This window comes from Plecotus auritus (assembly GCF_963455305.1).
Source record: "Plecotus auritus genome assembly, chromosome: 9".
Classification (NCBI taxonomy): domain Eukaryota; kingdom Metazoa; phylum Chordata; class Mammalia; order Chiroptera; family Vespertilionidae; genus Plecotus; species Plecotus auritus.
In genome coordinates, this window is record NC_137783.1 from 121,597,018 (window position 1) to 121,613,367 (window position 16,350).

General features: G+C 41.5%; 1 protein-coding gene and 1 long non-coding RNA gene across 2 annotated transcripts in view; one reads left to right on the top strand and one right to left on the bottom strand.

Moving 5' to 3' along the window:
* LOC308257607 overlaps nucleotides 1-16,350 on the bottom strand; it is a 266,935-nt gene that overhangs the window by 94,715 nt on the left and 155,870 nt on the right. The gene's annotated exons all lie outside the window — the stretch shown is intronic.
* PDE3B (phosphodiesterase 3B) overlaps nucleotides 4,192-16,350 on the top strand; it is a gene marked incomplete at its 5' end in the record, with an annotated part of 159,147 nt that continues 146,988 nt past the window's right edge. Inside the window, 1 exon segment of the mRNA XM_080687620.1 lies at nucleotides 4,192-5,178. Within this exon segment, the coding sequence (XP_080543746.1) occupies nucleotides 4,192-5,178 (987 nt within the window).

Genomic DNA, 16,350 nt, shown 5'->3' on the forward strand with positions numbered 1-16,350 from the left:
TCTAAGAAATGCAGCCTACTAATAATCTTTGACAAAGATTGTAAACAGAGAAGGGAGTTGCTATAAACATAGCTAGCTCATTCTTTTTGTGCATATTTTTAGTTAAGTAAACCAATGCTCTTCGGTCACGTCCTTACATTTTATTTTAGAATCCTCTCAGGTGCTGGAGTTAGTGTTCAGCAAGATGCACTCCAGCTAAAGGTTATTAAAAGGATTGGGCTTTTATCAAGACCTGGGAAGACAGTGGGAAGAAGGCTAAGGGAAAACTGGGAAGTACGAAGAGGGCTTTACATTTTATTTTCCAGATAACAGTCCTTTGATGTAAATCCTTTTATTTTTATTTGTCAACACTGAGAGTTTGCTTTAGTTCAGTGGTACAAATAATTCAAAGATTGCTCTTGGCAATCTGAAACATGAATCTGAAGGATGCCTATACACAGTGCTTGGCAAAAGTAGGTTTATAGCTGTGAATATGCAAGAGAGTTTATTCTTGTATTATTAATGAATGTACTATTTATTATTATTAACCTACTTTTGCCCACCTCTATATTTTGGACAAACAGAAACCATAGTTTTTTTTTTTTATATATTCAGTATTATTTTATACTAGAGGCCCAGTGCACGGATTCATGCACAGGTGGGGTCCCTCGGCCTGACCTGTGGGGACTGGGCCAAAACCAGCTCTCCGACATCCCCCGAGGGGTCCCAGATTGTGAGAGGTCAGCTCTTGGGTAACGCACCCTGGAACTGGGCTCCCTCCTCTCTGGTTCCGGGTGTGTCACCCAAGAACTGCAGCTGCCAAGTCACCGCAGCTCATCAGCTCCTGCATTGAATGCCTGCCCCCTGGTGGTCATTGCACATCATAGCTACCAGTCGGACAGTCAAACAGTCAGATGGTCACTTAGGCTTTTATATACATAGATTAGTTTTAGATGTATAGCATAGTGGTTAGACAATTACATAATTTACAAAGTGACCCCCCAATAATTCAAGTACCCACAATATTATTGACTCTATTCCCTATGCTGTACTTTAATTCCTGTGACTATTTTGTAACTACCAATTTGTACTTCTTAATGCCTTCACTTTTTTTCACCCAGCCCCCCAATTCCCATCCACACTGGCAACCATCAATTTATTTTCTGCATCTATGAGTCTGTTTCTGTTTTTTTGTTCACTTTTGTTTTTTAGATTTTATATATAAGTGAAATCATGTGGTATTTATCTTTCTCTGACTTATTTTACTTAGCATAATACTTTCTAGGTCCATCCATGTTGCAAAATGATAAGACTTCATTCTTTTTTATGGCCGAGTTGTATATGTATGTATCACAACTGTTTTAAACCACTCATCTATTGATGGGCACTTAGTTTGCTTTCACATCTTGCCTCTTGTAAATAATGCTGCAGTGAACATAGATTATATCAAACTAAAAAGTTTTGCACAGCAAAGGAAACCATTAATAAAATGAAAAGACAACCTACTGAATGGAAGAAGATATCTGCCAATAATACATCCTATAAGGAGTTACTATCCAAAATTTATAAAGAATTCAGACAACTCAAAACCAAAAAACCAAACAATCTAATTAAAAAATGGGCAGAGGACCTGAATAGATACTTCTCCAAAGAGGACATACAGATGGCCAACAGACATATGAAAAGATGCGCAATGTCACTAATCGTCAGAGAAATGCAAATTAAAACCACAATGAGATATCATCTCACACTTGTCAGAGTGGCTATCATCAATAAATCAACAAACAGCAAGTGTTGGTGAGGATGTGGAGAAAAGGGAACTCTCATGCACTGTTGGTGGGAATGTAGATTGGTGCAGCCACTATGGAAAACAATATGGAATTTCCTCAAAAACTTAAAAATGGAACAGCCTTATGACCCAGCAATTCCACTTCTGGGCATATATCCAAAGAGACCCAAAAATACTAACTTGAAAGGATATATGCACCCCTGTGTTCAAAAACCATAGCTTTTCAAGACTGGAATGGACTTTAAAGGTCATCGCATTAAATTGTTTCATTTTACAGCTGAGAAGAATGAGGCCTGTAAAAGTTATGTGACTTGCTTCATGTCAAGGCATAAGTGGCTGGCTGGGCCTGGACTAGAATCTATGAAATGGATTTCTAGTCCACTGTTACTTCCGTTACAAACAATGCCTATCTTACCTCAGATGACAATCCAAAGTTTGAAAAAAAAAAACACAAACTTTAATCTTGATTTATTCTAATTTTCAAATCAATTTATTATTTCCTATGGGAATTTAGTGAGCAAATTCAGTAATGCTAGTGCAACTTTTGTCATGCCCTTCTGTATAGGCTCAAATGTATCCATTAAGTTTCCTACTTTAATTTTTGACTGGATGAGTTCTGTGCACATCATTTTTAAAAATATTTGCTGAGTTCTGTTAAAATGAGATTAAAAAAATTTTAAAAATTGTGGTGGAAATGGTGGAAAAAAGACCCCCTTAGATTTTTATCTTTTAGGACAAGCATTTGATAGTCAATTTGAAAACTCAAAATTTTTTTTTCCTTTATCCAAGAGACAGGAAAGAAACAGGAATTCTGGTCTTTATCCATCTTGGTCAAATTCTTATGCTAATTTCTCAGTGATTTCTGCTATGTATGTGAACTATGACCATACACGAAAATGGTCTGTTTTAGGTCATGGCTGCGGGCAAAGATTAATTGGTGAAAAATTGGCCTGTTCGTGGGATTTACCACACAGTAACGTTTCTCATCTCACTGGAAAAATGTGGAATTAGTTCTTTGAGAAATGTAGCCCTGTCATGAGGTTGAAGGGAGTTTCGGTGGAGGGAAACAGTTCCCTAAGACAGTTATGATTGGTTAGATTCCAGAACAGTCCCTTTAGTTCAGCAAAGCTCTGCCCTCTTTCAAATAAATATTTTCTACATGTGACTAGTGTCACTGGTGATTCACAGATCGCATCTTATTTGACTTCTTTCTTGGCACCGATCCAAACTGGGCAATGGTCTTGGAGAGGTCTCCTAACCCTCCCATGCCCCCTCTCGAGAACACGCTGTTACAGTGAAAAAGCCTTCCATGTGGAAATAACTTTGTGACAGCATAACTTTTCTATGCTTACTGAAATGTGGGATACAGATGTGAACTAGTGGGAATGGGTGGCAGGGGTGCGAAGTGGAGGATGGGATGTTAGTTCCTTGCCTGTGAAGGTGGTTCTTGAGGAAGACAAGCTTGACAATATTTACTTGGATGCTCCCAGAGAACACTCCACGTGCTCCTCCCTAACAGCCACTGCAAGGATCCTGGGCCTCTGCTGTGTGGCCCACATTGCTGTTGAGGACAGACCTAGCCACAGGGATTAGGGTTTCATCGCCCTGCCCCGACCATAGCGGTGGCTGCTGGTCCTTACCAGGTCGCAGCCCTGCTGGGACAGCTCAAGGGCCCATCCTGAACCGGGATGAGGTTAGGGGCCGACCGAAGCCACTCCCTTCAACTCGATTTCCACAAACTCCCTCCTTCCCCAAGACCCCTGTGCAGACCTGAGGGAGCTAGACTCGATGTCTATGACTTACCCCCAAAGGGAAGCTGCGTGCCTGTGGTTCCAGGATGGTGGGCTTGCCCCCTTCCACCCGAAGAGCACCCCACCCATTTCCCCCAGCCCTGCCCCTCCCCTGTCCCAGCACATAAGTCAGCGGGGTCCCCGGCCAGCGGCGGGCGCCGGGCTGGCAAGCCGCGGCAGGACAGGGAGCGGGCGGGCGCGGGCGGGCGCGGGCGGGCGCGCGCGGGCGGCGGGCGGGGCGCGCGCCGGGCCGGGGCCGCCGCGGGGGAGGAGCGCCCGCCCCGCTCGCCCGCCCGCCGCTCGCGCGCCCAACGGACCAGGCTGAGGCCGTGAGTTAACTGTTGCTGCCACGGGAGTTGGGAGGAGACTTCGAGTCTCCAGTCCCGAGAGGTGCCTAAGGGAAAGGAGAAGCCCTTCCGCCCCTCTCCACGGCCAGCATGTTACGGACCCCGCCGCTCCTCCGCCCGCGCGGCGGGGACCCCGGGCCGCGGCGGCGGGCGCTGCCCTGACGCGCTACTGAGCCGGGGGGCGGGAGGGAAGCCCCGAGCGCTGGGGCAAGGGGTGAGGGAGCGCCTGCGGCCCCTGTGGTCCTAGCAGGGCGTGCTGAGCCCGCAGCCACCCCCGGTCCCGACCATGAGGAGGGACGAGCGAGACGCCAAAGCCATGCGGTACCCGCCGCCGCCGCCACCGGACGGGGCCGGCTCGCCCCCCGAGAGTCTGAGGAACGGCTACGTGAAAAGCAGCGTGAGCCCCTTGCGGCAGGACCCTCCGCGCGGCTTCTTCTTCCACCTCTGCCGCTTCTGCAACGTGGAGCTGCTGCTGCCGCCGCCGCCGCCGGCCTCCCCCGAGCAGCCGCAGCGCGGCTCCCCCTTCTCCCGGGCGCGCCTCGCACTGGGCGCCCTGGCCGCCTTTGTCCTCGCCCTGCTGCTCGGTTCGGGGCCCGAGAGCTGGGCTGCCGGGGCCGCCCGCCTGCGGACCCTGCTGAGCGTTGGTTCGCTCAGCCTCAGCCCCCTCTTCAGCATCGCCTGTGCCTTCTTCTTCCTCACCTGCTTCCTGACCCGAGCCAAGCGGGGCCCCAGCCCGGACTGGAGCGGCGGCGGCGGAGGCTCCTGGTGGCTGCTGGCACTACCCGCCTGCTGTTACCTGGGGGACTTCTTGGTGTGGCAGTGGTGGTCTTGGCCTTGGGACGGAGACGCCGCGACCCCGTACACGCCCCCGGCGGCGGCGGGCAGGTTGTTCTTGGTGCTGAGCTGTGTGGGCTTGCTGACGCTCGCGCACCGGGTCAGGCTCCAGCACAGCATCCTGGTGCTGCTCCTCTCCAGCTTCGTCTGGTGGGTCTCCTTCACCAACCTCGGGCCGCTGCCTTCAGCCCTCCGGCCCCTGCTCTCCTGCCTGGTCGGGGGCGCTGGCTGCCTGCTGGCCCTGGGGTTGGATCACTTCTTTCAAATCAGGGAAGCTTTCCATCACCCTCGGTTATCCAGTACCGCGGAAGAAAAAGTGCCTGTGATCAGACCCCGCAGGAGGTCCAGCTGCGTGTCGTTCGGAGAAACTTCGGCCGCTTACCAAGGCAGCTGCAAAATGTTCAGGAGACCTTCGTTGCCTTGCATTTCCAGAGAACAGGTACGTTAGCAGAAAGCAAGGTTTGCTAAGGAAGTGAGTGCGGTTCTGTCGCTTCAGTTCCTGAGTTGAATTTTCGTATTTGAAAGCATGTTAACTTACAGGGTGGAAAAAAAAAAAGTTTTATTCTGGAAAGGATTCCTAAAATACAGGAGGCTTTTTAGAAATACAGAAGTACCTTTTTGTGAAGTAGACTAATTATATTGCACCTTTAAAGTACTTGGTTTATGCAATAGATGAGTTATTAGAAGGATGAATTATTTGCGGTTTAATAGATTGACTACTCCCACTTTGGCATGCTCTGATGTACGTCATTTTGGTGCCGTTTATCTGTTGCCGTTATAATGGTGATATCTCCCCAAAGGTAACATTAATAGACATTAATTTTAAGCAGTGTGATTTTATTATTTTTGATATTCGAGAGAAAGAATTTGAGATCTTATGAACATTGATGAACTTTGGAACTGAGACTTGTTAGTTTAGATGAAAAGACTGTTGGAAATAATTTTTAAGAGATCACCCCCCCAAACCAAATTCCAGCGGTATAGGCTAATATAATATTTTACAGACTAACTCATGGTGGTGTGTATTTGTTGCATAATGAGGAGAATGTTGTAACAATTTAACCTTTAAACTTATGTCTGGAAAGATGCCAAAAGCATGTCCAGTAGGTTTACATGTTTTTGTTTTTTAAAAGGAATTGAAACCATCATCATGGAACGAGCTTCTGTATAGCCTTGAGAAATCTTACCTGTTCTACATCACCAAGAAACTCAACAAGTATAGCTCCTCACTGATAGTAAATGCTTTACATATATTTTCTTAAATATTTGTAAGTGCAAAACACTTTACATATATTTTCTTAAATCCTCACAAGAACCCTGTATGGTGGTGACATTACCTCAATGTAGAGATGAGCCATATGAGTTTTTGAGAGATTACCTAACTTCATACATCTAGTAAGTGGCAGTGCTGGGATTTGGAGTTTTAATTGTCGTGTTCTAAGCAACTAAAAGGGTGAGTGTAGAGCTCTTATGTAGGAGAATAGGAATTTATAGCATTGGTTTTCAGACTTTTTGATTGGTGATATGTTTTACACTGGGACCCAGTGTAACTTTTTTATTCTTACTACATCTGATGCTCTCTTCAAAATGATCAACAAACCACTATATTGATTTTATGACATGTTTAACACTAACTCTGTAGTGCTCCAATGAGACCACACTTTGCTTCTTGAAACGTTTTTTGGAGGCTGCTTTTGTGGTCTGTAATTATTTGGCCAAATACTAGTACTTGAAAAAAATTTGTTCAAAAATGTTATGCCTTTTGTTTACTTCTTTTACTGCCAGTGATAATAGACAGTGCTTAGAAAAATCTGTATTAGAAGAAAAGTTGTTGTGATATTAACTGTAGAGCAAAGTAATATCAGCTGTTGTCTTAGAATGGCATGCCATTTAACAGTTGACTATATGTGAATAGACACCGGAAAAGTGTGTTAGCATAGTCTAATCACATTTGTAGATAAGTTTCCTAAATTTAACAGCATTACAGTTTAACGAACTTTATTGTAATCTGTTGGTGTAGTCAATTGTGGATGTGCTGTAAATGGAAAATTCTTGGTTTTCTTAATCCTAGTCTGGTGCTTTTTCCATCACAGCAACCTTTTTCAACCTTTAATTGAGAGCAGTGTTATTATTATAGGTAGCTTCATTTATTATTTGTATTAGAAGCAGACACAATTTGTGCTTTTAAAAAGGTCATATATTATACTTATTTGCATAGCCCATGGACACGGACATGGGGGTGTTGGGAGGAGGGGGGAAAAGAGGGGGAGATAGGAGATATTAACAATAAAAAATACATTTTAAAAAGTTTATTAATCCATTAAAAAAAGAGGTCATACCTTAACGCAGAAAACTCTTATTCACATTCCACTATGAAAATGAACATTTTGGGGGTCTTAAATATATGCTAATAGTTTAAGGGTTCCTACATTGTTACTTAATGTTCGGTGTCCTAATACTATTTTGGCATTACTAAAAATTACTACATATTTTTAATTTAACAGAGATTGTAATAAGAATTTTTATTTATGCTTATTCCTGAAGTTTAACAGTGAGTCTCTGGTTTTGTTTGCATGTATATTATGTTAAAGAAATGAAGAGGAAACCAGTACTTTCATGGAAGTATAAGATGGATACTTTCTATTTTCCAAGTGCTAAATTTTGTATATGACAAGTGTAAAGGGTCTTCATTGTTTCAGAAAGTGAAGAGGAAACAGAAAGATATTGAGTGGAATCTGATATAGGGAGAAATGCTCTGGATTCATAGGCGGGGGATTGAGAGTAAGGTCTTGACTCTGTAATCTTGGGAAAGTCAGTGAATCTCTGAATCTCAGTATCCTGTCAAATAAGGGATTCCAAAAGATGAATTCCGTAATAACTTTCCAGTTCTTGATTCACTTCTTCTAGTTGGTTTATACTTTTTGTAAGGTATGAATAAAAGTATAGCTAAAACATCACAAATTAGTACTTCTTGAAGTTTTACTTAAGTGTTGAATGTTGATAAGACTAACCTGTGTTTTCCAATGTGTAATGATGAGCAAATATCCTGTATTTTTTTAAATAGAGAACTTTAAAAATTATATGCAATTCATTTTTGGATTGATAGCAAAATTATTATACTTTTATTTCCTGAAGAATTTTATAAACATCTTTGAAAAACAAAACTCATGTCAATCTAAATATTTTTAAATTGAGAGTAGATTTATAATAATTTTTAACTTTTGGGATGTTATGTTAGGTACCATGTTGAAAAATAATGGCTATGTTTGCAAAACATTTGATTTTCATAATTAGATTTATAGTAGTTGATATAAATGCTATATGTATGTCACTTATTAACCAAGGCTTTTTGTTGTTGTTACCACGAATTTAGAGATTTAAAGTTTAAATCTAGTTACTGTTAACTGTGTTTTGCCTTGGTGGATTAATGGAAAGACATACTTAAGTTGTAGTATATTTGCCAGGAGTCAGCTAAAACGAATAGGAAGTTTTTTTAAAAATTAGTTGTCTACATAGACATTTTGGCCAGAATTTAACAAATTACATTTCTAAGCCATTTTATTTGTATGTATATTCTATAATGAAAGTTTCAGCCAGATCATTTTGTTTGTGATAGACTAGGTAAATACAAGGTTTGAAAGTCATAAGTTCGTGTGTGAGATATTTTTCTATACCTAAAATGCTAAGTGCTTTCTAAATGGTTAGGTAAATATTTTAAAATTCTGTGGCCTTAAAGCCCATAAATATTATGTAAAGTGTTAATTTTATTTGAAAAAGGTGCACACATGTAGTATGAATGTGTTTAAAAATGATTTTAAAGTTTAGTGATTATTTAGCCCCTTAAGGAATTTGCAAGGAATATTTCACTATGAATTTAAGAATACTGTAGTATTTGTGACATTTATTTTGTGGTTTCAGTGAGTAGTGTTTCATTCTACTTTCATGTTAATATTTTGTGGTAAAATATTAGCCTATGTCATAATTTTATGCTCTATTTTGTAAATATTGTATGTACTCTGCCTTCGGAACTATTGTTCAAAAACACAGATTTGATCAAATCCCTAGCTCTGTTTTAAAAACCTCTTACGGTTTTTCATTGTCCACAGGATAAAGTGGACAATGACCTTGAACCTTGCTTGCAAAATCCTTTATAACATGCTCTTAGCTTTTTTTGTTTGTTTTGTATTTTAAAAAGCCATCTAGGACTTAGGGACACTCCCTCCCCCCATCCATCCTTGGCTATAACTATTTGTGGACTGCTTATTGTTATTGACCTGTAGATATTTTTTTTCTTTTGCTATTACTATTCACACTGTTTGAAATCTCCTTTAAGGAACAAATTAGATTAAGAAGTCTTTAGACAGTACAGTGATATTCAAATTACTGTATAAACTGAGAACAAACCTTCAGTATAGCAGAGTTGGCCATTTAAAAAAATGAAAGTTGACAGATGATGTGATGTGTGATAGATTTTCATTATATCTCATGAAATAATAACATCTCCATAATTTATGTTTTCCCATACTGAGTGGAAAGTAAATAGGGCCAACCATAAGTAGAACTGTAAAGTTTATTTTCATTGTCCTCAGACTTTTTATCCGCCTCAGTGGCGGGCCTTTCTCTGATTCTCTTTTCTTTACCCTTGCAGTTACCAAGTCAGCCTGTTTCTCTAGCATATTCTCCTGCCTTCCTATCCCCCAACCAAAACAGGAAGTATCTATACTTGCTGAAAACGTTTATTTCAACCTAAATGTGTTTATATAGATATAGAAGAGATAGATTCAGAGTTTATCTAATTGAAATCTTCTCATTTTATAGACAGGAAAAAAATTAAACTCCAGAGAGGTAAAAATATTGTTTCTAAGTTACGGCGTGAGATATTTGGGATACAGGGACTAAAACCAAGCTAAGTCCTGCCATAAAGAGCATAAATAGCTACAGTCATGGTTTTCCAAGGCTGTAACTAATTTTGCCAGTTATCTGATAAATGACTCCCTGGTTAAAGGAGTTGGTGGGTAAAGATGGGAGAGAGGGAGAGGTAGGAGAGACGCTTGAAATCACAAAGTTCATAAAGACCTTGAAGATAAACTTGGTCCCTGATGTAGTTATTTCAGGGTGACTTGTCAGGATGCAGCTGGTGTCAAGCTCAAGTGCCTTCAGAGGTCAGCCGCAATACTGTATTTATGTCATATGCTGAAGAAGGAGGGAAGGATAAGAAGACTGGAAGTCAACTGACATTGCCTGCTTTGCCTAAGAACATTCAATTTAAACAAAACAAATGCAACAATTGTGTTAGCCAAGCAAAACTTTATGAAACCTGGGTTCTGTCTGGGTAGTTCCTGACAGTTTATAATATTGGGTTGGTGTTCACCTTGTTATTTAAAAGCTGACTCATATTTATTTACATGATTATTAGAAGGCTCTTCTTAGATCTTTGGGCAGAGGAGTATATAGTATTTTCTACTGTCTTTTTCTTTCATGGTTTAGAACTTTTCTTCCTGTATTGATTTACCCTTGCAGGTCTCTCATCTTTGTAGATTTTCCCTCCTCCATCACCTAGAGTACATTGTTTGGCTATCTCTTCCTTACATTTCTTTCATACAACATGCATTCAGCATATTTTATATTTATTTAGTTAGCATTTAAATTTTACATGTAAAAGACTGTATATAATTTTAATATGTGTTAAGGAAGAAAATACTAAAGGAAAAAAGTCAGGTACTCACCACTTATATCCTTTGAAGTTCCCTGTGTAACCTTTTTTGCATCCCTTACTGCCCCATCTATCCTGATTTTCTTTTTCTTTTCTTTTCTTTTTTTTTGCTATTCATTCCTGTGCTTGTTTTTATAATTATAACCCCCTACAAATGTATTCCTAAATAATTTAAATAATATGTTATTAATATTGCCTGTTTTTGAACTTCCATAGAATCATGGTGTATGAATTTCTTTTGTAACATTTTTTCCTTGACGTTTTCTGAGATTTATTAATGTTGATGTGGATAATTGCAGTTCATTTTTCAGTGCTGTATAATATTTCATCGTATGGCCATAGTAAAATTTATTTATCTATTCCACTGTTCATGGACCTATGGGTAGTTTGCTATTATGTAAAATCATGCTGTAAAACTTATTGTAAATGTTTCCTGGAGCATGTGTGCACACAAAAGTAGAATTGCTGAGTTGCAAGGTATTTTCATATTCAACTTCACTATGTGTGGTAGTCAGAATAACAGCACTCCGAAGATGTTCATGTTCTAATTCCAGGAAATTGCGAATGTTATTTAACTTGGCAAAGGGAACTTTGCATATGAAATTTTTAAGGACCTTGAGATGGGAAGTTTATCCAGGATTATATGAATGGATCCAAAGTAATCACAAGGGTTCTTAAAAAGTGGAAGAGGGAGGCAAAAGAGGTCAGAGATGGAGTTGTGACAATGGAAGTAGGATTGGAGTAATCCAATGTGAAAAAGATTCAATCTACTTTTGGCTTTGACAATGGAAGAAGAAGGCCAGGAACCAAGGAAAGCAGGCCGCTTCTAGATCAGTGGTTCTCAACCTTTCTAATGCCACGACCCTTTAATACAGTTCCTCATGTTGACCCACAGGTTGAGAACCGCTAGCAGGGTCGTCTAAGACCATCGGAAAACACAGATATTTACATTACGATTCATAACAGTAGCAAAATTACAGTTATGAAGTAGCAACGAAAATAATTTTATGGTTGGGGGTCACCACAACATGAGGAACTGCATTAAAGGGTCGCGGCATTAGAAAGGTTGAGAACCGCGGTATTAGATAGGTCTGCTATGACTCCCAGTCTTTGTGTGGTGGCCTTACATAGTAGGTGTCTTGTGGGACCCAGTGGTTCAGCGTCCTTGATCACCTGAACTGGGTCTGACAATGTCTCTTGTATGGGTTATGTGGACCCTTCTGGTGTAATTCAGTCTTGATTGCTATAGGCCCATTCATGCATGGGATCAACCCTCAGGCTGGCTGACTGTGAAGCTCAGCCCCGACCACGGTGTGTGAGCTGCTGTGCCAGTGCTGACCACATGAAGCGGAATTCACCTCAGTAGGGTTTGGTGCCTGCTGAGATCTCCTTTTGGTTATGCTGTTTGTGAAGCTTATTGGATCCTGCTCTAACCTTGTCTGAAGGTGGCCACTGGGTGTGTTGGTTCTGGGCCTCTTGGGAGGGACTTTGGTGCTGTCTGTGTCTGGCCGTCGGCAACCTGTTAGGAGCTACAGGCAATCCAAAGTTTGTGCCTGCCTCTGGTTTGCTTGAATTCACACAGGAAGGACCAAATTGCAGAGCAAAGCTGGCTTTTACAAGCACTGGGCCTGGGGGCAGGTCAGCAATGTCCCAAGGCACCCTCATGAGTTATGCCTCCACCTGCCTCTACCTGCCCGCTATCTGTTAGATTCAGTCATTGAAAGAGCCTCTGGTGGAGTTGGATCACTTGTGAGGGGGAGGTTCTCTTCAGGTTTCAGGGAAGATGGTGGGTGTGGTCCCTCCTCTAGCACCGCATGACTTTGTCTGTCCTTGATTTGCCTTGACCTAGGCAGGACAGAGCCACTAGGAGTTGGGTGAGTGGGTCCTTTGGAGCCAGAGTCAGAGTCCAGAGGATGGATCTGCTAGAAACCTGAAAGGTGTTTCTAGCAGCTCTCCCATGAGGGGGAAGTGCCAGGCAGGTTGATGGGAAAGTTGGGGGGGGAGGGATAGCCATAGCCCCAACCTCAAAGCCACATAACTCAGTCACTGATACCTACCTGAGTCTGCCCAGACCTCTACCCCCTGGCCAAGGCAGCTGACTCCTCAGCAGGGCCTAAGCTCCACAGAGTGAGGTGAGAAGGAGTCTAGAGGGTGGGGCAGTTGGTTTACCCCAGGTTTATGCCACACAGAGCGACATACTCCACTCAAGAAAGATGGTTTAGTGGAGTTTTAAAGAATGACTCAGCACAGGGATCCTGGCAGCTGTTCCCCCAGCTCCATTCCCAGAGCCACAAACTCCAGACTCTTCTCAGGTGACTCTAGTCTGCTCGCCCTCCTTCTACTGGAGCCCAGGGTGAGTTGGTATGAACCAAATTTTGTGTGTTGGCCCTTTAAGAGGGTACCTGTGTCTCCATTAGACTCTATCTCTCCCAGGTGGACAGAAACCCCACTGCTTTTCACAGCTGGATGTTGTGTGGGCTCCTCTACCTGGCTCTGGTGCTCTGGGCTGGGGAGCCCAGCTTGGGGTTTAGGCCCCATGCTCCTCAGGGGAAATCCCCTGAAGCTGAATATCCCTCTGGAACATCAGGTGTCACTTTTGGGAGCCAGTCCTCTTCATATCTCCACCCTTCCTACACTGTCAATGTGGCTCCTTCTGTAAGTCCTTGGTTATGTCTTCTCTTCGGCTAGTCTTCAGTTAGTTATTTAGGATGATTGTTCTTTAATTTAGTTATAATTCCAGTTTGGTCCTGGGAGAAGGTGAGTGTAGCTTCCACTTACTCTGCCACCATATTGAAATCCCATCTCATTTTTTATCTACATGGATAACCAGTTGTGTCAACACGATTTATTGAAAAGTTTATTATCCATTTATCAGCAGTGTTCCCTCTGTCATTTTTCAGATTTCAATATATGTATGAGTCTGCATATGGGCTCTCAAGTTTCATTTATGCACCCTGTTTAATGCTACATTGTCTTAATTATAATAACTTTATAATAAGACTTAATATATAGTAAGTCCCCTCATCTTGTTATTGTTCTTCAAGAGTGTGTTGGTTATTTTTGGACCTTTGCTTTTCAATATAAATTGTAGAATAAGCTTAACAAGCTCCACAAAAAATCCTGTTGGGATTTTTTTTAAAAATATATTTTATTAATTTTTTACAGAGAGGAAGAGAGAGGGATAGAAAGTTAGAAACATCGATGAGAGAGAGACATTGATCAGCTGCCTCCTGCACGCCCCCTACTGGGGATGTGCCCGCAACCCAGGTACATGCCCTTGACCGGAATCGAACCTGGGACCCTTCAGTCCGCAGGCCGACGCTCTATCCACTGGAGCCAAACCAGTCAGGGCTCCTGTTGGGATTTTGATTGGCATTGCATTAATCTTTTGAACAATCCTATATAATAAAAGCCTAATATGCTAAGTGTCCAGTTGTCTGTTCAGCCAATCAAAGCATAATATGCTAATGATATGTTAAGGCCACTCAACCACTCGCTATGACGTGCACTGACCACCAGGGGGCAGACAGTCAACCGGTCAACCAGTAGCTATGACGTGCACTGACCATGGGGGGGCAGACACTCTGACCGGTAGGTTAGCTTGCTGCTGGGGTCTGGCTGATCAGGACTGAGCGAGATGGACTGGAAATGCCCTGGAGTGCTCTTGCGGTCCCTCCCCAGCTGTCCAAACTCCCGTGTCCCTCCTTGGCCCCCTTCATGCACTGGTGGGGTCCCTCGGCCTGGCCTGCGCCCTCTCACAATGTGGGACCCCTTGGGGGATGTTGGAGAGCTGGTTTCAGCCCAACCCTGCAGGCCAGGCCGAGGGACCCCACGGGTGCATGAATTCGTGCACCGGGTCTCTAGTTTAGATATAAATTTGCTTTTGATTGAAATTTTTAAGTTGTATTTTTCTAGAAAATTAATGTAACTTTTCAAATTTATTTCCTTAGTGCATAATCTCATTTTATTATGTTTAGTCTGTTCCACACCTGCATTTATCTTCTTTTTCATTCCTAATATCATTTATATTTGTTTTTTTCTTTGTTTCTTAATCAACCCTGCTAAAAGTTTGTTTTTAATCTTTTCAAAAAAACCCAATTCTTCGTATTGATACTTGTTTTCTATTTTATTTATATCAGCTCTTACCTTTATTATTATTTTTCTTCCTTTGAATTCATTTTCTTGTTCTTTTTCTAACTTTGTAATTGGGATGTTAAATTATTTTGAGCTTTTTTCATAGTATGCATTTAAAATTATACATTTATTTCTAAATATTGTTTTAGTTGAACCTTATAAATTTTTATGTGCAATATTACTTTACAGTCTTAAGCATTTTCTAATTTTTGTTTTGATTTATCTTTTGACTAATGAGTTGTCTAGACATTTATTAAACATTTATAATTATATGCAGGTTTTCTAGTTATTTTTATTGTTATTGATTTCTGATTTAATTGCATTATGGGCAGGTAATATATATGGCCTGACATATTAGGTAGAATGTTAACTGTCTGGTAGGTAAAGGTTGTTCTTGTCAGAGGTTCTGTGTCCTCACTGACTTATTTATCTTTTTGACCCATCAGTAACTGGAGACATTAACAAAAATCTCACTTTGCTGGTGGATTTGTCAATTTCCCCCCCATAGTTTGCAGTTTGCTTCACTTGTTTAAGAGTAAATAAATGGAGAATAGAACTTCAAATTCGATGGAATTACTTATCAAAGGAACAACAAAAAGGATACATGAAATATAGCACATTTCAAATATCTAAAGAGTCACTGTAGGAAAGTAGTAAAAATTAGTTGGATCAGAGTTAACATGTATTTACAAATTGCCTTTTATATATGCCAGGCCCTGGAGATACTAAGGCAACATTGCAAGGACAACATCACACTAATGAAGAGAGAAAATGTAAATAAATAATTATAATTTAGTGTGGTAGGTGAAATAGTATTTATAAGGTACAATGGGAGCATTATGGAATGAGCAACTGAGCCTTTCCAGGATGAGAGCCAGAAAGCCTTCAAAAAGTTAACAATTGATCTTTAATCTTCAATGACAGTTTCTTGCTGTTATAAAACAACAAAAAAAATGAATTTAAAAATTTCACTGCTATGACCTTAAAAAGAAATTTTCAAAGTTATTCTGGCATAATTTTCACGTTACCTTAAATATGTATGTAGATAAATACTTCTTATCAACTAGCAGACTGAAAAAGTCATGATAAACATACAGAGCCAAATCAAGCAAACTGTTCACACTTTTGGTCACTAATCTATAATAATAAAAATGTAATATGCTAATTAGACCAGACAGACAAATGACCTTCCAGATGTCCTTCTGGATGAAGTTGTGGAGGCAGAGGCAGGGGTGATCAAGCAGGTAGGCGAGCAGTTAGGGGTGATCAGGCAGGCAGGCAGAGTGGTTAGGGGCAATCAGGCAGGCAGGCAAAGGTGGTAAGGAGTGATCAGGTAGTCAGGTGAGCAGTTAGGGGTGATCAGGCAGGCAGGCGAGCAGTTGGGGCGATCAGGCAGGTAGGCAAGCAGAGGCAGGGGTAATCAGGCAGGCAGGCGAGTGGTTGGGGGCAATGAGGCAGGCAGGAGAGCGGTTAGGAGCGAGTGGTCCTGGATTGTGAGAGGGATGTCCAACTGTTGGTTTAGGCTTGATCCCGCAGGCCGGGCTGAAGGACCTCCTCCCTCCCCCGTGCACGAATTTCAAGCACCGGGCCTCTAGTCAGTAGTAACAACCAAAAAAGATGCTTACATTCTCTATCAGAAATGTCAATATCAGTGGTAAAATAATATAGGCAATAAAAAATGTAACTCAGGATCAGAAAGGTGAGATGGTTATAAGATGTAATAATTACATAGTACTCACTATGTGCTAGTCTCAACAACCCTGT